The sequence below is a fragment of the Coregonus clupeaformis genome, chromosome 7 (genome assembly GCF_020615455.1).
Source record: "Coregonus clupeaformis isolate EN_2021a chromosome 7, ASM2061545v1, whole genome shotgun sequence".
NCBI lineage: Eukaryota > Metazoa > Chordata > Actinopteri > Salmoniformes > Salmonidae > Coregonus > Coregonus clupeaformis.
Window position 1 is genome coordinate 40,309,058 of NC_059198.1, and position 23,377 is coordinate 40,332,434.

Here is a 23,377-nt window from a genome sequence, read left to right on the forward strand (position 1 = left end):
GGTCATTTCAGCCATTTCCATTTCACTAACACAAAAAGATAGATCCAGTAGATAGATATGGTATGTTCTAACACATATAGGCTACTGTTCAAAAGGCTAATTTGATTCGTGACAAACAGCTGTAAGCGTCCAGCATCCTTTGAGCAGTGCGATCACAAAGCAGACTGAGTCTGACTGGGAGCCTAGATAGCACTCCTACTCTGGGATGCTTTTTGAATACAGGCCCTGGTTTCTGACTGGTGAGGTTGCTCTTTAGACAATGCTGTTGTGGAACTGAATTATCACATATTTCTGGTTCCTACCAAATACTGCTTCTCATGAGTCATTCAAAGTAACTGTCTTGCTGATGGTCATTTGGCCTGGCTATTATTATTAGTCTATTACACACAACCGAAGTGATTTACACTACATGCAACACTTCACTGTCACTTGACTCTGAGTATGCGTGTTCAGTGAAAGTACAACCACCCATTTTGTCACACCTTTCCTTTCAGCAGGGTTCCATTCATAAATAATTAGCAAATATTTAGAAGAAGAGTAAAAGAGGAAGTAGTGGTCTAGTGTCACTCAAACTTGTAAAAGTCATTACCTTACTGTAAATGGCTTCACTGTAGAGTTCCTACCATGAGTTTATGAAAGCACAACACAAATAGAATTTCAGTGATTGACAAATAAAGAACAACATAGATCCAACCCAATGTATTTATCATTTTATTTATCTTGTGTGAAACACATTCAACATGGATGATTTTGCAGCTGATGAGTTGAAGGAGTGGGATTAGAGGCATCATGCTCTTAATATCTCTGAGGGGGGACCGAAGACCAAACATATAATGTCTTAGTTTTCATTCTATATAAGACACTGCTAATGATGCATTCTCATCCCAGTTGATTACATTGAGGGGAGCATGTGCCACCCGATGGTAACACCTCAGGTTCAAAGAGCATGATGCCCCTGTGTGGGATGGCCGCTTACACATCGGCCTTGGAGAAATCAAGCACACAAACACACATTGCAGGGTTGTACTGGAGGTTGTTGTCTGTCCGTTCTTCACAGTTTTAAGGCTTGGATGTGCCACGCAGGGATGAGAGGAGGATGATGGGTATGATTTAAGAATGAGCAAGACTGTCTAAAATGGCACTCTATTCTCTATATAGTACGCTACTTTTGACCAGAGTCCACTATATAGGGAATAGGTTGTCATTTCAGATACAACCCAAGAAGAAAGTTAAATCAACCGACCACCACGTGAAGACATATTATAAGGGTTTTCTTGATCAACTCGGAAGTCACAGTAATGGAGTCTGTTTAACATTCCCTTCTAACACACAATTCTACGAGATTTTGCCTCATCATCCTCATCTTTACTTTGTAACTGAAGGAAAACCAAATGAACATATTTACAATTAAAGTAAACACAACAAAATCATCTTCGAGGGTATATGGCCTACTAAGCAAATGTACGTACCAGTACCATACATACTATTTTTGCCTTTTTACAGGCAATACTGTATGTAAACTGGAATAAAATCAGCATTTGGGATAAATAAGGGGAATTATGGCAAGATTAATGGCACATCTATTGCATGGATAAATATTGTGCCATCATACACATTCAGCCTAGCTACTATTATTATAGTTTGATAATAAATAAAACAGAGTATACTATCATAATTCTCCAAATTCTCATCACATACATTATTTTCCCTTTGAGCCTGAGTGCACAGGTCAAGTAAAACATGTATATATTTTGATATTTCCTCAAATGTATTTGTTTTCTCCTTTACAAAAATGCAGAAATGATCCCTTTTCATGCAGTATACATGTTCCGATGAAGGGCTGGCCAGCTTTGGAGGTTTGTGTTTGCCAGTAATGTTAGTGAGGGAGTGTGGGTTAGGTTAGTCCAGTAGTGGTCAGATGCAGTAGTAGTAGTGTCCTCTACAGTGGTGTGTTGTCTGTTGGCAACGTCAGTATCCTGCTTGCATTCCATACTCTGAACAGCGTGAAGTAACGTTAACAGAATGCTCCCGAAACGTCGGTGAACCCGGTGATCCTTCAATCCTGAAAAACAGAGAGAGTATCCTTATAGAGCACATGCTTAGATGAAACAGAATGCTGAACATTCACATTCTCTAACATCTTTTTCAGAAGGAAGGAAATCAAGGAAATGTTTTCTGTTACTGCAGCTGTTATGGCTGAAGATAACCCTTAAGGAAAAAACACATTAATTTTACATGAACACGTGAAGTGTTCCAAAAACACATGTTTTTATGTTATCACATGTGATCTTATGTGAAGTTAATGTGATAACATGTGACAACATGTAAAGCAACATTAAACTTCACATTTGAAAACGTGATCACACGTGAAGTGTTCCAAAAACACATGTATTCACATGATTTCACATGTGAAATTTCATGTGAAATCATGTGATTTTCCTGTAAGGGGAAGCTGTTATGGCTGAAGATTAAAAGCAAAGCATGAGAGACGTCATGTGAAAGACAGTCAATGCTTTGTCTGTTATCGGCAGAAAAAACCTTTTCCATCTAAACTAATACTTATGAGACAAGTACAAACACAGTATCACACATGCTGCATGCTAAGACATGACAAAAATAAATCAAAAGGGTTAATCCACTAGACTATACAGCCCCTGCCAAGCAAGCACAAGCTCTGGTAACATATTACAGAGTACAGAAACCTTGACAATAAGAAATGTAAAATGGTGTCTCCTTCTTGAGCATTATGCCATAACAATAACCAGAAAATAATGATGAAATCAGATAATGTTGCTCAATACACTCTCGAAATAACCCCTTATTTAATAGGAATGAGACAAACTGGCAATTTGAAAACCGCACTGTTGATATTTCTAGTACACTCTAAACAGTACAAGAGACGTCCAGCAGAGGGCACTATAGACATAAATTAAAACCCAACTCAAAATGTTGCACACCCCAATGAGCAAACACAACGTTTTAATTGCTTATTGTCAATAATAGTATTAGAAGCTGAAAGGAAAAAGCAAACGTTAGCACCAATAACATTTCCAGAGCAGACATTTCAGCTACAGAAGCCAGCCATGGAAGGCTATACAGTATATAGAGACTCCATCCACACAGAAGGAATCATGATACTGCGCGGGGCACAGATGAATGTGGAGTGAAAGCTGAAAAGCTGAAAGCAGCCTCAGGTTAGTACAGCTAGCTGAGCGTCAAGCAGCCCTATTGAGAAGGCGGTGACTGTAGACAGCCAAGGAGGCAGAGGGTAGATGAGGATGGAATGGAGCGGGTACGTTGTCAGTGTCCTGCCAGCCAACCCCAGCCGTCACTGACTGACCGACGTTGTCCCCTTACCTGCGGTCACTCGTCGCCCTCCTCGGGCGTGATCTCAGTCTCTTTGTGGACCACTACTTTTGTCACTGACATATCAGGGTGCTGCTCTTTGGCCTCTTTTATGGCCTGAGCCAAGGCCTAAAGAGACAATACGCCAAACACCCCATGGAGGGAAACAGAGAGGAAAGTGGAATGGGCATGATCAGAATCACAAGGGTAAGGGTTGGACTAGTCACAGTATGTGTGTGTGTACACGTTCGTCACTGTGTGTGTACACGTTCGTCACTGTGTGTGTACACGTTCGTCACTGTGTGTGTACACGTTCGTCACTGTGTGTGTACACGTTCGTCACGGTGTGTGTACACGTTCGTCACTGTGTGTGTACACGTTCGTCACTGTGTGTGTACACGTTCGTCACTGTGTGTGTACACGTTCGTCACTGTGTGTGTACACGTTCGTCACTGTGTGTGTACACGTTCGTCACGGTGTGTGTACACGTTCGTCACGGTGTGTGTACACGTTCGTCACTGTGTGTGTACACGTTCGTCACTGTGTGTGTACACGTTCGTCACTGTGTGTGTACACGTTCGTCACTGTGTGTGTACACGTTCGTCACTGTGTGTGTACACGTTCGTCACTGTGTGTGTACACGTTCGTCACGGTGTGTGTACACGTTCGTCACGGTGTGTGTACACGTTCGTCACGGTGTGTGTACACGTTCGTCACTGTGTGTGTACACGTTCGTCACTGTGTGTGTGTATATCTACCGGTCACGGACCTCAGCTGTTGAACAACAGAGCTATAAGTCACTTAAATACAAATCTCTCAACACAGTACCCAGCAGGCAGAATTTAGAAATGTATGTCTAATTGACGTCATTTTCTGGTTGTAAACTGTTATTCAGGTTGAGAAGCGGCCATATAACCAGATTACAACCAACTGGTTTCTGTAGCAACCAGGTAAATACTTTTTTTTTTTTTTTTACGTATTGTTCATGACAACATTAACACGTGATGGAAAAGACGTCATATTGTTATCTAGTCAGATTACAACCTGATAAAGACGTATTTTTCTGGTTGCTAAAAAGATGATAACAAAACTTGTTATAACTAGTATACAGCCTGACCATGACATCATAAAAGACGCCATAATGATGTCATTGCCCGCTGAGTAAGGAACCCAATATTATCAGCATTGTATCCAGGTACCACCTGCGTTGTTAACATAGCTACGCCTATTTAAAAGCTGTAAGGCTACTTGCATGCTAAAGGACACACAGTGTCAGAGTGAGGGGACATTAATGTCTTCCTACCTCGTCATGGTCAATGTCTGCATCCCCAGAGATGACGATTCTCTTCTCTATCCTCGTTTCCGAGATGCCTCCTTTCACAGTCTGGTAAACAATCAAATGGAATTTAAGGGACATTTCAGTCAAGGAACAACTAAGTCGAACTATATTTAAATATATTTGGTATACAGCATGTGGGATGTGGGAAGCGAACGCCAAGCTCAAACCAACTGAGCCATAGGAACCACCTTGTAAGTTAAATTCTATAGCTACACCACTAACAGACCAGTGATATCCATATCCTCTATTCCAGGGTTCCCCAACTGGCAGCTTTATTTGGATCCCAAGTTTATTGAGCAATTTATTAGTAATTTATTTTGTACATAAAAAAACTGTAAAAACACCAGCAAATCAGCTCCAAATGATTTACATTTTGGAAATCTGTTCCAAAGTATTCCCACACATAATAGAGATATACAGTACATGTATGTGATCGTATACAAATGTAGGCAAGGTTTGAAATTATTATTTGTTTGGGCTTCTTGCGGTCAATTTGTCTGCAAATTATTTGTAATTATGTTCCGGACCCCTGACCATCCACTCAAGAAAACAATCAGCCTGCGGCTGAATCTATACTGAACACAAATATAATCGCAACATGTAAAGTGTTTGTCCCATGTTTTATTAGCTGAAATAAAAGATCCTACAAATGTTCCATACGCACAAAAACCTTATTTCTCTCATTTTTTTGCACAAATTTGTTTACATCCCTGTTAGTGAGCATTTCTCCTTTGCCAAGATAATCCATCCACCTGACAGGTGTGGCATATCAAGAAGCTGATTAAACAGTATTATCATTACACAGGTGCATCTTGTGCTGGGGCCAATAAAAGACCACTTTAAAATGTGCAGTTTTGTCACACAACAAAAAAGCACATGCTTAGATGTCTCAAGTTTTGAGGGAGCGTGCAATTGGCATGCTGACTGCAGGTATGTCCATCAGAGCTGTTGCCAGATAATTGAATGTTCATTTCTCTAACATAAGCCGCCTCCAATGTCGTTTAAGAAAATTGTGCAGTACGTCCAACCGGCCTCACAACCGCAGACCACGTGTAACCACGCCAGCCCAGGACCTCCACATTCGGCTTCTTCATCTGTGGGATCGTCTGAGACCAGCCACCTGGACAGCTGATGTAACTGGGGGTTTGCACAACCAAAGAATTTCTGCACAAATTGTCAGAATCCGTTTCAGGGAAGCTCATCTGCTTCGTCGTCCTCACCAGGGTCTTGACCTGACTGTTTGGCGTCGTAACCGACTTCAGTGGGCAAATGCTCACCTTCGATGGCCACTGGCACGCTGGAGAAGTGTGCTCTTCATGGATGAATCCCGGTTTAAACTATACCGGGAAAATGGCGTGTATGGTGTCGTGTGGGCGAGCGGTTTGCTGATGTCAACGTTGTGTATAAGGGATAAGCTACGCACAACGAACACCATTGCATTTTATCCATGGCAATTGGAATCCACAGAGATACCATGACGGGATCCTGAGGCCCATTGTTGTGCCATTCATCCGCCACCATCACCTCATGTTTCAGCATGATAATGCACAGCCCCATGACACAAGGATCTGTACACAATTCCTGGAAGCTGAAAATGTCCCAGTTCTTCCATGGCCTGCATACTCATCAGACATGTCACCCATTGAGCAAGTTTGGAATGCTCTGGATCGACGTGTACGACAGCGTGTTCCAGTTCCCGAAACTATCCAGCAACTTCGCACAGCCATTGAAGAGGTGTGGGACAACATTCCACAGGCCACAATCAACAGCCTGATCAACTCTATGCGAAGGAGATGTGTCACGCTGCATGAGGTAAATGGTGGTCACACCAGATACTGACAGGTTTTCTGATCCACGCCCCTACCTTTTTTAAATGTATCTGTGACCAACAGATACATATCTGTATTCCCAGTCATGTGAAATCCATAGATTAGGACCTAATGAATGTAGTTCAATTGATTGACTGATTTCCTCATATGAACTGTAACTCAGTAAAATCTTTAAAATTGTTGCATGTTGCGTTTATATTTTTGTTCAGTGTAGTTGATGATCCCTGCTCTATTCACTCATGCCCCTATTCATTCATGCTGATGGTGAATGACAGTGGCGCCCCCTGAGGCCGGGTCAGGTAGTACCTACCTTGGTGATATGTGTGGTTGTGGTGGTGCTGGTGGTCTCTGAGGTGATGGTCTGGGCGCTCATCAACACCCCTGCCTCGGGATCAGTGTCAGCGTCGCCCTGGAACAACAGACACAATTAATCCTCTCCATTGGATAGAAGAATAGGGTCGTGTTCATTAGGCACCAAACGGAAGAAAACAGACTAAAACAATGAGGAACTCCCTGGGCTCATTTTGGTTTTCTGTTTCAAAACATTTTAAAAGGTTTTATATTGTATGCCCTAATGAATGAGGTCAAAAAGATGCACATTGGAGTATATGAGAAGAACCAGTATAGAGCATGAGACTGAACAACCCTGACGTTTTGTGAGGAACTTTACCTCCAGTGACCGGTATGTGATGGTTTTCATTTCCGTGTGTATTCCAGGTACCTCCTGGGTCACCAGCGTCTCAGTCTCCTCCGTCACGTCTGCCCTGTTGAAGATCAGGACCTCTGGAGACTCCAGCACAGATGACTGAGAGAGAGGAAGAGGGGTGAAATGGAGAGATAGACAAAATTAGACCGGTGCAGAAAATGAGATCTTTCTACCTTATGGCCACAGGCTCGTGTACCCCTACGCACAAACATGTTCATGACCACACACACACACAATTAGAATTTCACCGTCTGTCTACAGGTCATACACAAGCAATTAGTTTATTGGAAGGTCATAGAAAATGCAGGAGAAGAAAATGGAAAAACTCTTAAAGGAAAGATTCACCCATTTTGAATGTAATATTGTTTTTGTGCATCTCTGAGTGATGTTCTATCGCTTCCCTGGGACATTTCATGTTTTCATGTGTATATTAGCTATTGCCGTTCAAGCAGGCAGAAATTCTGCTGGTATGACATAGCACTGCGATAAAGCCGCTCTCACTACACTGGAAGTTAATAGGAATACGACTTTTAGATCGTGAAAACGTCTATCATACATGTCAGATTTCAATACTGGCCGATGTCATAACGCAGGAGGTTGTCTTCTTTCGAACGAGCCATTGATCATATTTTAGCGATATTCCTACCTCAAGAAATGTGAAGTTTAACAGAGGGTCTAGTACATTTCTCCTATTTGTCTGCCTCTTCAGTCCAGGATGCATTGCATGGTGCCGTTGCATGGCCATTGTGAATGTCAGACTCTGTGAGGCACCTCGATCTGCAGGTTGAACATGGTGAGATTGTTAACACCTAAATTGACAGTGCATTTTGTTTAGGCGATTTTACAGCTAACTAGCTACTTCACATGCTGATATTGACTTTGGTATTATTGTAGCTAGCCAGCCAGCCAGCCCTTAGAGAGAGCATTGCATTGTAGGTTTTGTAGTCGACTTAAGCTGCAACAGATTTCCATAACGATTTTTACATGTTGCTACAAACCTTATTATAACGACAAAATAAAAAATTTGTTCACAAAAAATATTGTTCTCACATATTAGTGTTATTTAACACTGGAAATTATAGGAATGCGTGGTTTTGGGTGGATTTTTCCTTTAAGGATTGTCTGAATAATTGTGGACCATTCATGAGATGCATGCTCTCTCTGATAAAATATTCAAAATGAAATAAATGAATCTTCCATCAAATAATAACATAAAATCCCAAAGCTAAGAATAAGGGTGGATTTTGTGTTACAAAGAAAGAAAATGTCAAACGTTTACACTAACAACAAAAACATTTTTTCCTGATGAAAGAGGTTACAACACTTCTGTGCATCACCCAGGTACCTTTTGGACCCTGACCAAAGAACAAAGGTAAAGAGATTTACACTTCAGTCAGTCTGAGTCGTGCATGACAGAACTCATCACAGTTCACCACTGAGTAAGTCTTATTTAGCTGAAGCTTTACTTGGATGTGTGGAAGCCTATTCATTCATTTTGGAGAAGGCCAAATTGGTCTACATGGCAGGATTGTATGTATTTATAAACAATTCCTGTTTGCTTTCACTGAAACAGTCCATATAATTGAAATTGGCTGTGGACTCAAAACTTAATTGATAGCAGCAGACTGCTATCTATTTAATCTGTGCTTCTCATAGACGCGTGTCCATAAAACATTTCAATTATTGCCACTCATGATTGCCACAAAGGTAATCTATGGGAACATTGGGGAAATGAGGCAATACTGTCAGGAAGGGATATGGACCATTTCCGATGTGAAACTGTGTGTAAATGTGCAGGTCGAAATATTCGAATGTAACGTTTATCTTGCCGCTCCAAGAACGAACACACACACACACACACACACACACACACACACACACACACACACACACACACACACACACACACACACACACACACACACACACAGACACACACACAGACACACACACAGACCTCCTTCTATGCAATCTTCCACTACAGTTTTCAATACTGCTACTTGGTAATACATACAGTAGCTTGTATCTGCAGCTTGCAGTATGTACAGCCTGCCTGGCCAGGGTAATGATTTCCAATAGAAAACCCAGTGGGCAGAAACAAGGACAGGAAACAGGAAACCGGGACATTATTTTCCCCACCTGCACATCACCACACACAGCTCCACAGGCTGTAATGGCTGACTGCTATTATTGGTGAAGAGGAGGGGCAGGACTGGGAGAGATGTGTAGCTTATCCAGTGGTAATACTGCTTATTGGGTTTATAGGTAAACGGGAGGCCAATATTGGGATCATTTTTGGGAGCCGCTTTCGAGTGATATTACAGGTGATTGGGAGGGTAAGACTCGGATAGATTGAGCACTTTCTAAGTAGCATTGGCAAAAAGGAATGTGAGACGGGTAGTTTCAGCTAGCTTTGGGAAGGAGAGTTGAGGATAGGGCACTTTATGAGGAGGTACTACTGGACAACTAGGGAAAATGTTGGGGCTCTTTGGGGTGTTACCTCTGAGTGAGCTCTAGCAGCAGCTACCTCCCCACTGAGACTCTGCCAGGATGCTCCTGTAGGAGAGGGGGGCATGAAGGAGGGGGGCACAAAGCGCCCTCTCCAGTCCTGGCTGTTCTCTTTCTCCTCCTCTGAGACTGAGCCTGCTGACACCTCTCCCTCCGACTGACTGTCCAGCCCCAGGCCTCCACCTGAGCCTGCGGTTGGAGTTTCCTCCTCAGCCTCCGTCTGCTTCATCGCCGCCCCTACAGCCTCGTCCACGGCGGCCTGGGCCATGGCAGTTAGGGTAGGCTCCGTGGAGGCTATACTAGCGCCTCCGCTAGTGTCACTCGCCTCGCTGGGCGTGTCCGAGTCGTCCGAGTCATCATCATGCATGTGCGTCCCTGTAAACCCAAACACGGACTGAGGCCTATCGTCATCTATCCCTCCCAATGAGTCTGTCTCTACCTGCTCAGGCTGCTCAGGCTGTTTCTCGACCGGCTGCTCCTGGTCCTCTGCCGGCTGTTCTTTCAGCTGATCCTCAACCTCTTCTGTTTGCTGGGATGATACCACCTCTGTCTGCAGCATGATCCGCTCCATCTTCTCTGTTGTCTAGCAAAGGAAACAAACAAGACGTCACAGTCAGTCTTCTTGAACCTGTGTGTGCACTTCAATATACTGTAGGCCTAGTATGGAATCAAATGCTAAAACAAAGAGAAATAGCACGACTCTACTTTATATGTTAGTAACGATGTGATCTTCTGAATGCATGTTGTCATTTAAAATTGGGTGCATTGCATGATCGCTTTGTTTTCCACTTTCAGGTAACGATATGTTCTAAAAGTGGAGTAGGGTTGCAAAATCAAATATGCGGCTGGATAATGCCCTCACATTCCTCCTTAATAAAGTCGGAGGACCATGTGGTGCCTCTGTCTAGACAAACCATGTGTCCTCATAAACCTGTCCTCTGTTTTAATGATCGGGAGGAAGGACGGACGGACTGACAGGGAACAGGCAAGGGGCGATGACAGAAATGCCTGACAGACAACATAGTGGCTACAGCGACAACATTTCCTCACCAACAAGGACAAACACATCAGGGACAAACAGTATAGATACTGAACAGGTTTCTAACAAAAGAGATGTTATGTCAATGTGAATAACCTGTATACATAAAGTTGAAATCAAATCAAATAAATGATATGCATGCACTACCACTGCTATTATCCCATTTGTTAAGTTGTATATTGTCCATAGGGCATAAGAGGCCACCTTGAGCAGGGCCTGACTATGGGCAGGCGAGGCAGTCCAACCCTGCGTGCTGGTCTGATATCGGGCTGACTGTAAGAGAGCGGTGAGCTCCGGGGACATCTCCTCAAAGGTTGGCTTAGGCTGAGCAGACAGAGAGATGTGGAGTACACACATACACAGGAGTAGAAGAGAGACACACACACAGTTAGATACTGTACATACAAAGGAGGAGAGACAGAGAGACAGACAGGCCTTTGACACAATCCCCAGACACAAGCTCAGGGGACGGGGGTTGGTGGGGATTATTCATAAGAGCATTGAGGTGAAGATTGATTTTAGAAGATTGGGTTTGAGAAGATTGGGTTTGTACGAAATGTTAAGATTTAATTCTTAAGTACTCTTAAAGTATTCTATCAATCACAACCTAGAGTGATTTCAATGGTTTAAAGTGATCAACTTGTGTCAGAATATGCTAAAATGCCAGTGTTTATCAATTTGGTTTTTAATCCATGTTTGTATGCTATATTACACTATTCTGAGCAATTGATAGAAACACCACCCTGTGACATGTCAATCACTTCACTAGAGCTTTTATACATTTATAGCACTTCTACAAAAGAGTGGAGCATCGTCAGCAATTCTTTGCTAGGGGGACCTAATGGCAGCTCAGTATTTGGCTTTCATCAACTTTGCTAGGGGGACCTAATGGCAGCTCAGTATTTGGCTTTCATCTCTTGAGAATGTCAGTCACAAAGGCAATAGATGAGACAGACAAGTATGTCTTGTGGGTCAGGATGTCTCCTCTTATGAATAGGGCCCATATCATCATCTCAGATCAAGCAGCCGAGAGTTCAGAGAGTGCATACCAAGGGAAGTCAAATTAAAAGTGGCAGGGCTGAAGCAGTCAGTGGCATACAAACCATAGTATACCGTACCGTACCATAAGCCAAAGTGTAAAGCATTCATTTGGTGTGGCTAGCAGCATAGGCAACCAGCTTAAAACGAAACCCGATTTTCATTTATAAATCGAAATGAAAGGGGTAAACAAACGCCAGTGCCCATGAGGCAGCAAGTTTGGCTTAGGAAAGCAGTGAACAAATTACACCAAATACCGTGGCTAAGGGATTTGTGTCCAACTAAAAAGAGCAAACGATAGAAAGAAAGAGACTCCCAAGCATTCAGTCGAGTGCAAAACAGCTCCGGGTCTGGCCTTGTTGCAGTAGATACGAAGACCAGGCAGACAGGGGCGGGACTAGCTTTTAAAAAATAAATTTTGGGTATGGATGGGGGGGGGGGCTTCAGGCATTTTTGGGGGAGGGGTGTCATATCATCCTACCACTTTGGAGGGCGATGGGGTTCTGGATAGATAGGACACGGGGCCGGGGCTCAGACGCAGATCCGCTGTTGGAGGCTTGGGCATTGTCATGGGAGACTTTGCCATAGGTGACTTGGCCATGGGGGAGCGCGGCGAGAGTGGCGTGTGAGGCGCAACAGGGGTGGTGCTCCTGTCTCCCAGGAGAAAAGTCTCCCTCAGCTGCTTCCTGCTGTCCGCCCTTGCGGCATCACTGATGTCCTGGCTGGAGTGGATGGACACCACGGTCCGCATGGCGCCCAGGCCCAGCGCACCGTCACTGGGCTCGGATGGAGAGGGCGTCCTGGCCTCCTTGATGGTAATCATGGGGGGTCCGATTCCCTCCTGGGGCGGGAGACCCATGTGGACCAACACTGGCATCTCATACTCAGTCGACACCGGGATGATCTTCACTGTGGTGGTGGATTGGTCTGCCGCCCTCTTCAGCTCCCTGGCGAACACCGCCGGAGCAGCCGCCGCCGCCTCCCCGCCATCTTTGGCCCGTGTTGTCATGGTGACGATCTTGCCTGACATGGTGTCGTAGGACTTGCCCAGGGTATAGTTCTTCTCTCTCATCTCCTCGGTTTTGGAGGTGAGTTCGCTGTGGAAGCTCTCATACGGTTTCAACTCCTTGCCGATTACGCCACCACTGGTGCCGGCGAGCGCTCCTTCAGCCACAGTGTTAGTGACGGTCATAACTTTATAGTTGACAATGTTTTTCTTTTCGGTTACCTTAGGAGGGACTTTACTTACTATTACCCACCCGTCAGAATCCTACATACAAGATACATACAAAGACTGGGGTTAGCCAGTTCAATTGCAGGTTGACGTTTATTGTAATGAATCTTTCCCTGGAGGCAGAACTGAGCGATTTCCACTAGATGGGCCAGCTGTAAAGTCAAAATTGGCTATATCGTAAACATTCATGAAAACAAAAATTTGGATTAGGCAATTTGGGTTAGGCATAATTTAAGGTTAGGGTTAGACATTAGGGTAGGCAGTGTGGTTAAGGTTAGGGTTAGGTTTAAAAAACAAAAAAAAGACTAGTGACCACTCTGCAGCGCTGCCTCCAGGGAAATATTCATGAAAATAAATGCCAACCTGCAGTTCAATGGGGGAGAAGGACTTCCAGTGGCAGTCCCAAGAAGAGCAATTCTTAAAGCAGCTACTTTAGACTTGCAAGCAACATAGATCATAGACAATATGAACATAGACAGCAACATAGATCACAGTTCTTAGTTGCTAGTGTGTTGTTAAAAGAGTGACTGCCTTTAAAAAGCAACAAATCCTTTTGAAAATGGCCAATGTGGCATCGATATGAGTCAGAAAGAGTTATTCTAGTATTAAAATTGACTACAAAGTGTAAATAGGATAATTTTGGTCATAAAGTAAGTTTTGTCTAAAACGGTGTTTGGAACATCCGTGCGTCACAACGGGTAAATGAAGGTTGGGTTTTGATTTGACAATGTCCATTTGCGCACTAACATGGGGTGAACAGCTGCGGTGATTGCTCTCTATCCAATAGCATAGACAATGAGACAGACCTGCCCAGCAGCCCGATTTTGTTTACATAAGACAACATGTCGTGCATTTTTTAAATTGAGAAATACTGCACAAAACACCTTAGTTAGTTGTAAAATTAAACTAAAACTAAAACATCCTCGGCAAAAACGTCAAAATTAATTATAGATTTCTTGAGTTAACTTAGATTCATTCAGGGGATTTTGAACAAGTGAAATAGGCTGTGTCTCATCGGGGACAAACATGTTTCACCAAACGCTGAATCGTTCAGGAAACACACCTCCAAGACTGACATTTTGTTTTCTAATGAGCAACAGAAAAACACAGTGCCAATCGGCGTGTTCAGTGGCTCTTTACAACCGGTCTCTACGTATAGCTAATTTACAGTAGACCTACAGTGGGGGAAAAAAGTATTTAGTCAGCCACCAATTGTGCAAGTTCTCCCACTTAAGAAGATGAGAGAGGCCTGTAATTTTCATCATAGGTACACGTCAACTATGTGTCACGATCGTTGAACGGAGTAGACCAAGGCGCAGCGTTGAAGGCAAACATACTTTATTATCCAAAGTGATAACACGAACAAAACAATAAACGAATAACGTGACGTCCTAGGTTAAACAACCAACACGGATCAAACCAAAAGGAACAAGATCCCACAACACCTGTGGGAAAACAGCCGGTCTAAATATGACTCGTTGCCTCTGATTGGGAACCACTCTGGCCAACATAGAAATACAATACTAGACTGTGAACATAGAACAAAAACACAATGAATCTACACACCCTGGCTCAACATATAGAGTCCCCAGAGCCAGGGTGTGACAGTACCCCCCCCCAAAGGCGCGGACTGCGACCGCGCCTTAACATAAACCAAACAGGGGAGGGCTGGGTGGGCATTCCTCCTCGGAGGCGGTTCCGGCTCCGGGCTTGCCCACCACCCTCCAATAATCCCCCCGTAGCGCCCCTGGTCCGGTCTGGCCCCGCTGGCTGGAGCTGGACTGGACATCGTAGGAGCGGATTGCTTAAGCTCCGGTGTGGAGCAGCTGACCGGTACCTGACCAGGCACCGGTGACCCAGGCACGGATTGTGCCGGACTGACGACGCACACCCCTGGCTTGGTGCGTGGAGCAGCAACGGGCGGACCGGGCTGACGATGCGCACCCCTGGCTTGGTGCGTGGAGCAGGAACGGGCGGACCGGGCTGACGATGCGCACCCCTGGCTTGGTGCGTGGAGCAGGAACGGGCCGGACCGGGCTGACGATGCGCACCCCTGGCTTGGTGCGTGGAGCAGCAACGGGCCGGACCGGGCTGACGATGCGCACCCCTGGCTTGGTGCGTGGAGCCGGAACGGGCCGTACCGGGCTGACGATGCGCACCCCTGGCTTGGTGCGTGGAGCAGGAACGGGCCGGACCGGGCTGGCGACGCGCACCGTAGGTTTGGTGCGAGTGGCAGGAACAGGCCGGGCCGGGCTGGCGACGCGCACCGTAGGTTTGGTGCGAGTGGCAGGAATAGGCCGGGCCGGGCTGGCGACGCGCACCGTAGGTTTGGTGCGAGTGGCAGGAACAGGCCGGGCCGGGCTGGCGACGCGCACCGTAGGTTTGGTGCGAGTGGCAGGAACAGGCCGGGCCGGGCTGGCGACGCGCACCGTAGGCTTGGTGCGAGTGGCAGGAACAGGCCGGGCCGGGCTGGCGACGCGCACCATTAGCTTGGTGCGGGGAGCAGGAACAGGCTGGGCCGGGCTGGCGACGCGCACCATTAGCTTGGTGCGGGGAGCAGGAACAGGCCGGGCCGGGCTGGCGACGCGCACCATTAGCTTGGTGCGGGGAGCAGGAACAGGCCGGGCCGGGCTGGCGACGCGCACCGTAGGCTTGGTGCGAGGGGCAGGAACAGGCCGGGCCGGGCTGGCGACGCGCACCATTAGGTTGATGCGGGGAGCAGGAACAGGCCGGGCCGGGCTGGCGACGCGCACCGTAGGCTTGGTGCGAGGGGCAGGAACAGGCCGGGCCGGGCTGGCGACGCGCACCATCAACTTAGTGCGGGGAGCAGGTACGGGCCGGACCGGACTGGTGACGCACACCACTTGCTTGGTGTGAGGAGCGGGACTGGGTTTCGTCATAACCCTCCGCTCCCTCAGCTGCCTACACAGTTCCTCTCGCCGTGCCTCTACTCTCACCTTCTCCCTTATCGCCTCCAGTAGCTCCACCCTCTGAACCACTAATTCCTGCTCCCTCTGGACCAATAGCCCCCTTAACCTGGTGGCCTCCTCACCTAACCTCCTAATACGCCCTGTAGCTGCCTCCTGCTGCCCCGTCGCCCATGCCGTGTGCCCCCCCCTAAAATTTCTTTGGGGTTGCCTCTCGTCCGTCCGACGACGACCCTGTTGACGCCGTTGCTCCTCTCTCCGTCGCGCCTCCACCGTTTCCTTCCATGGACGGCGATCCATCCCGGCCTGGATTTCCTCCCAGGTCCAGGACCCCTGCCCGTCCAATATCTGTTCCCACGTCCAGGCTGCCTGCTCCTGGACACGCTGCTTGGTCCTGGTATGGTGGGATCTTCTGTCACGATCGTTGAACGGAGTAGACCAAGGCGCAGCGTTGAAGGCAAACATACTTTATTATCCAAAGTGATAACACGAACAAAACAATAAACGAATAACGTGACGTCCTAGGTTAAACAACCAACACGGAACAAACCAAAAGGAACAAGATCCCACAACACCTGTGGGAAAACAGCCTGTCTAAATATGGCTCCCAATCAGAGACAACCAGCAACAGCTGACACTCGTTGCCTCTGATTGGGAACCACTCTGGCCAACATAGAAATACAATACTAGACTGTGAACATAGAACAAAAACACAATGAATCTACACACCCTGGCTCAACATATAGAGTCCCCAGAGCCAGGGTGTGACACTATGACAGACAAAAGGAGATTTTTTTTCTCCTGAAAATCACATTGTAGGATTTTTTATGAATTTATTTGCAAATTATGGTGGAAAATAAGTATTTGGTCAATAACAAAAGTTTCTCAATACTTTGTTATATACCATTTGTTGGCAATGACACAGGTCATTGCATGGAGCCCCAGATTGAGGGAGATTATCAGTGGTCTTGTATGTCTTCCATTTCCTAATAATTGCTCCCACAGTTGATTTCTTCAAACCAAGCTGCTTACCTATTGCAGATTCAGTCTTCCCAGCCTGGTGCAGGTCTACAATTTTGTTTCTGGTGTCCTTTGACAGCTCTTTGGTCTTGGCCATAGTGGAGTTTGGAGTGTGACTGTTTGAGGTTGTGGACAGGTGTCTTTTATACTGATAACAAGTTCAAACAGGTGCCATTAATACAGGTAACGAGTGGAGGACAGAGGAGCCTCTTAAAGAAGAAGTTACAGGTCTGTGAGAGCCAGAAATCTTGCTTGTTTGTAGGTGACCAAATACTTATTTTCCACCATAATTTGCAAATAAATTCATTAAAAATCCTACAATGTGATTTTCTGGATTTTTTTCTTCTCAACTTGTCTGTCATATAGTTGACGTGTACCTATGATGAAAATTACAGGCCTCTCTCATCTTTTTAAGTGGGAGAACTTGCACAATTGGTGGCTGACTAAATACTTTTTTTCCCCACTGTATGTTGTCATCCACTGCTGACAATGAATAACATAGGATTCTAGTCCTACACTCCCATATGGATCTTCGGTTAAATGTGTAAGACACGTTAATAATTCATAGTAATCTAACCAAGCAGCAGAGATGAAGGTTTTCCAATCAAATAATGATAGCTGAACCAGCATATACACTACCGGTCAAAAGTTTTAGAACACCTACTCATTCAAGGGATATTCTTAATTTTTACTATTTTCTACATTGTAGATGAATAGTGAAGACATCAAAACTATGAAATAACACATATGGAATCATGTAGTAACCAAAAAAGTAGGCACCCTTTGCCTTGATGGCAGCTTTGCACACTCTTGGCATTCTCTCAACCAGATTCACATGGAATACTTTTCCAACAGTCTTGAAGGAGTTCCCACATATGCTGAGCACTTGTTGGCTGCTTTTCCTTCACTCTGCGATCCGACTCATCCCAAACCATCTCAATTTGGTTGAGGTCGAGGGATTGTGGAGGCCAGGTCATCTGATGCAGCACTCCATCACTCTCCTTCTTGGTAAAATAGCCCTTACACAGCCTGGAGGCGTGTTGGGTCATTGTCCTGTTGAAAAACAAATGATAGTCCCACTAAGCCCAAACCGGATGGGATGGCATTTCGCTGCAGAATGCTGTGGTAGCCATGCTGGTTAAGTGTGCCTTGAATTTTAATTAAATCACAGACAATGTTACCAGCAAAGCACCCCCACACCATAACACCTCCTCCTCCATGCTTTATGATGGGAAATACACATGCAGATATCATCCGTTCACCCACACCACGACTCACAAAGACACGCCGGTTGGAACCAAAAATCTCCAATTTGGACTCCAGACCAAAGGACACATTTCCACCCATCTAATGTTCATTGCTCTGTGAAGCATTTATTTGGGCTGCAATTTCTGAGGCTGGTAACTCTAATGAACTTATCCTCTGCAGCAGAGGTAACTCTGGGTCTTCCATTCCTGTGGCGGTCCGCATGAGAGCCAGTTTCATCATAGCGCTTGATGGTTTTTGCGACTGCACTTGAAGAAACTTTCAAAGTTCTTGAAATGTTCCGTATTGACTGACCTTCATGTCTTAAAGTAATGATGGACTGTCGTTTCTCTTTACTTATTTGAGCTGTTCTTGCCATAATATGGACTTGGTCTTTTACCAAATAGGGCTATCTTCTGTATACCCCCCCCCTACCTTGTCACAACACAACTGATTGGCTGAAATGCATTAGGACGGAAAGAAATTCCACAAATTAACTTTTAAGAAGGCATACCTGTTAATTGAAATACATTCCAGGTGACTACCTCATGAAGCTGGTTGAGAGAATGCCAAGAGTGTGCAAAGCTGTAATCAAGGCAAAGGGTGGCTATTTGAAGAATCTCAAATATAGAATATATTTGTATTTGTTTAACACTTTTTTGGTTACTACATGATTCCATATGTGTTATTTCATAGTTTTGATGTCTTCACTTTTTTTCTACGATGTAGAAAATAGTAAAAATAAAGACAAACCCTTGAATTAGTAGGTGTTCTAAAACTTTTGACCGGTAGTGTATACAGTATGTAGTGTGATTGATATCCTGGCTACCTACCACAGTAGTCTTAGTATCCACAGGGCTGTGATTGATATCCTGGCTACCTACCACAGTAGTCTTAGTATCCACAGGGCTGTGATTGATATCCTGGCTACCTACCACAGTAGTCTTAGTATCCACAGGGCTGTGATTGATCTCCTCCTCAAGGCTACTGCCTGCAGCCATGGCTCTCTCATCCTCTTTGCTCTACATGAATAGAAAAGAAAAACAAGACATAAACAAACAGCCCGGCATGAATGAACTAGAATGGAAAGTAGCTTTGAGGCGTGTGCATGTGGGCTGCATCCTATTACTGATATCATTACTCATTCTGTTTGATAAGAGTGTGTGTGATATGAGATTTCCATAAAACATGGCACAACAGCGTGTAACTATGGGACTTAAGTATCTCTCCAAACAAACTCACACTCTGAGGTTGATAACAGAGATATTGGTCTGGATTAATGAGAACATTCTCTGCAGACACATTCCCTCTTCTTCCAGTAGCTCACAAATAAAGAATTAATCAAGGTTGCAAGACTTGGATGAGGGGTGAATTGGCTCCTTTCCACACTTACTTTAATCACAAATAAATACTGGCAGAAATATGCTATCGTCGCTGCTACATGAATGAATAAAAAAATCTCCTTTCCCTGGTTACATCATCATTGCCATTCTCCCGACTGCTTGATGTTTACACACGCACGCACGCACGCGCACACACACACACACACACACACACACACACACACACACACACACACACACACACACACACACACACACACACACACACACACACACACACACACACACACACACACACACACACACACACACACTGCATGCAGAGGGGTGGGGGTTTCTTCTCCCTTTTGAAGTCCCTGCATGCTTTTCCATAGCAATAGGGGGGGAAATTATTTTAGCCCTGCTAAAATGGTTAGTCGAGGAGGATGCTTGCTTCCTTGAGTCTCTCTTTCCCACCTCCGTTTGGCAAGGTTACAGCACAAGGATGTATTACTCATTCACAGGCCAGGCTGCTAAAAATCAATCGAGCCCTATACTGATGTCACCCTGGTACTTTCAACGAGCGCTCCTTGTATCTACTTTTAGCTTCAATGGTTGGATATTGTAGCCTACACTTTTTGGCTGCATCAAGGAGCTCCATTGGAATCACTTCCTTTTATAGTGGCTTAACTTCCATTGAAAAACAGGTTGATGCTTGGTAGCTACTTGAAAATGTCACTGGAGAAGGAAGGGTATAGATGTCACATGTTATAATGAGGCAGCGGTTCTTTCGTAACATTTGTCCCTCTATCTACAGTAGCGGGGTGTTAAGCACCCTCCTCCACCTGTATGAATTATTGAGTAGCTTTTCAAGGAGACACGGTAGAGGCCCCAGTCTCCTGAGACATGACAAGGAGAGGAGGGATCTCATTAATCTCTTTCCCCCTAAACAACCTGTGCTCACACTCTAGCAGACACATCTCAACCTTCTCACACTCTAGCAGACACATCTCAACCTTCTCACACTCTAGCAGACACATCTCAACCTTCTCACACTCTAGCAGACACATCTCAACCTTCTCACACTCTAGCAGACACATCTCAACCTTCTCACACTCTAGCAGACACATCTCAACCTTCTCACACTCTAGCAGACACATCTCAACCTTCTCACACTCAAGCAGACACATCTCAACTTTCTCACACTCTAGCAGACACATCTCAACCTTCTCACACTCCAACAGACACATCTCAACCTTCTCACACTCTAGCAGACACATCTCAACCTTCTCACACTGCAGCAGACACATCTCAACCTTCTCACACTCCTGCAGACACATCTCTTAACTTCTCACACTGCAGCAGACACATCTCAACCTTCAAATCATGTCCTATCAAAAGCAAGGATGTTATTTATCTTTATGTCAGGATAGTAGTGTATGTACATCCATTAGTTAAAAAAAAACTTGATTCAGCGTATCAAGGAGCTAAGGAGCAGCTGATTAGTAGAATCAGGTGTGTTATTGCAAGGTTGGAACAAAAGGCAGCATAATGGCCACCGATGGATTACATGTTACCAGATTTGTAATTTTACGTGTTTTCACCCACTGAGGTTCTACTAAATGTTTTATTAAAACACAGGGGTCTCTAAACACTATATGGATGCCCCCCCCCCTCTATTCTGTCCCTCTCCGATTTGACAGTGAACTTACCGGTACTTCATCGAGCTCCAGTGGTTCGATCATAGGGGCTTCGTCGAGACGCGGCGAGCGCAGGGGGGACGAGGATAGTCTCTTCTCCCACTCGGTGAGGCCGGCCGTGTCTGCACTCGTCTCCAGGAACGACCTCTTGAGCTCGCTGATGTTGGTTGCGTGTTTCAACAGCTCCTCCGGTGTGCCCACTGTGTCCTGAGGAACAGAAAGAGAAGAATAAGTCATTTGACTGATGCTACTGCTAATTCTAGAGTTTAAATGTTAAATGTGTATGGATATCAATTTAACATAGTAGTTTTGTGTCGTCTTCTTTAAGGCTGTTTAACATTTACAGTATGTCCATGTTTTGAACAATACTGAAAATAACATTCTATTGAAAAAATCATGCTACTGGACGCTAATCAGCAAGCTACAAACCAATCCTTTAAAAACAAAATGAGGTAGTGAATGAGTTCTGCAATGCAAATGCAATAGAAAATCAACGGTGTATTGTGAGACTCCTCCACTTGCAAATTACGGTTCTGAATCTTTGTGAGTGCAGCTTGTGTGCTGCTACTGAAGTAGCATGCCTAAGTATCGTCTTGGTGACAGATTGACAAATATAATATCCATTAATTTCATGTATGTTTATATTATGTTCACAGGTGAAGTGTAATGAGCTGAATATACAGTATAATATCATAATCTAGCCGAAACAGGCAGAACATGCATTCAAAAGAACACTGCAATGCATTTGCCACTCTTGTGTACTTATGAATTATCCACATTTTGTGGTGAATCATAAATGTCTCACATTGACATCAATGCATGAACAAATACAATTTTGACTGAAGTGAAAGTTAGGATTCAACTCTTTGTAAAGAAATATTAATAGACATCAATTGAACCTTAATTAATCTTATTCTCTATTTATAAGCAATAACTCCCAATCTAGCATCTCATGTTAATGTATTACAGCAAAAACAAAATCACCCCAAAACACTCTGTGCTTACTAAGTATGTTAGCTAGTGAATCAACATTGGACAGTTCAAATAATATGTTATTATGGTCAAAATGGGAAATCCACTGTTACTGTCCAAACCTAGTCCTTGACCAAAACGTTACCAATCACCATGCACTAGACTGCCGTTCCATACTGTACCAACCTCTAACATCAGCACACTATGTCTGACAAACACATTCTCTCCCTTTATTCGCCTTATGAAACTGTTCTGGAAAGGAAATGACAGTAATTTAGATGTTATTGCATATAAAATCCATATCTCCTCATAGATTGCAGGTCTTGATTGTGGAGCCTACAGTGATTTTGAATCCCGGGTTCACAGGTTGTGGATGAAATGGTCGTTTGACGAGCTGTGGATGAAATGAGTGTTAAGGCACCATACACTAGTTAGTATACCTGTGTCTTTAACTCAGACTCATCCTCTTGGTCCGACTGGCAGCATGGGAAGCACAGAGAGGGAATTTGATTTCAAAACCGGAATACAACACAACAGGTTATAGCTTATAAGAGAAACTATCAAATAACAATGCATTGAATGGATAATCAGACAATCCGATATTGTTGAAATAGAAATGTGAAACTAAAGAACGTAAGACTTCTACAAGAAGAGATGAGAGTTGAGGTGACTAGTGACTACCCATGTTACAAACCTCAGTGGCTGTCAGTTCGCCATCGACCCCAGTGTCAGTCAGTTCAGTCTGTTTAGTAGTAACACAACAATAGAACATCCAATGGAAAAGCGTGAGGAGAAAGAGAACTGTGGTTGTTAGGGTTGAATGTAGGATTTCCCAGATCTCATATTTACCCAAACATTAGCCATTAGCAAAGAGGTTCAACAAAGTAGTGACGATAAACCATTTTCGGGGTAAAAAACAACAGGAAATGCATTAAAACATATTCAGACGACCTATGTCAACATCATTTCATTAAAATATATTACAGATGACTCCACCAGTTTGAGGTTGCTCTCCCGCCTTATCAATTTTCCTCACAAATTCAATTACAGTTAACAGTTTGCCCTTTCACAATAAGCATTATGACTCTACCAAGAACTCTTCTCCTAGGTAACTAGTAACTATAGACATTACATCTGCCAAAGTTTATTCAGT

General features: G+C 44.5%; 1 protein-coding gene across 18 annotated transcripts in view; it reads right to left on the reverse strand.

Moving 5' to 3' along the window:
* Positions 1-698: 698 nt before the first annotated feature.
* The window catches only part of LOC121569177 (band 4.1-like protein 3), an 87,131-nt gene continuing 64,452 nt past the window's right edge, over positions 699-23,377 (reverse strand). For 8 of the 18 annotated variants that reach the window (XM_045221412.1, XM_045221399.1, XM_045221400.1 and 5 more), the window contains 12 exons: positions 22,919-22,966; positions 22,665-22,700; positions 22,411-22,476; positions 21,265-21,459; positions 19,166-19,252; positions 10,971-11,090; positions 10,167-10,310; positions 7,184-7,318; positions 6,824-6,922; positions 4,649-4,729; positions 3,358-3,474; positions 699-2,062 (listed from right to left, as the gene is read on the reverse strand). In XM_045221412.1, coding sequence (XP_045077347.1) covers positions 3,364-3,474; positions 4,649-4,729; positions 6,824-6,922; positions 7,184-7,318; positions 10,167-10,310; positions 10,971-11,090; positions 19,166-19,252; positions 21,265-21,459; positions 22,411-22,476; positions 22,665-22,700; positions 22,919-22,966 — 1,122 coding nt within the window. In that variant the 3' untranslated portion in view covers positions 699-2,062; positions 3,358-3,363. The remainder of the gene's footprint in view (positions 2,063-3,357; positions 3,475-4,648; positions 4,730-6,823; positions 6,923-7,183; positions 7,319-10,166; positions 10,311-10,970; positions 11,091-19,165; positions 19,253-21,264; positions 21,460-22,410; positions 22,477-22,664; positions 22,701-22,918; positions 22,967-23,377) is intronic. The other 10 variants (XM_045221405.1, XM_045221411.1, XM_045221401.1 and 7 more) reach the window with 9 other exon arrangements.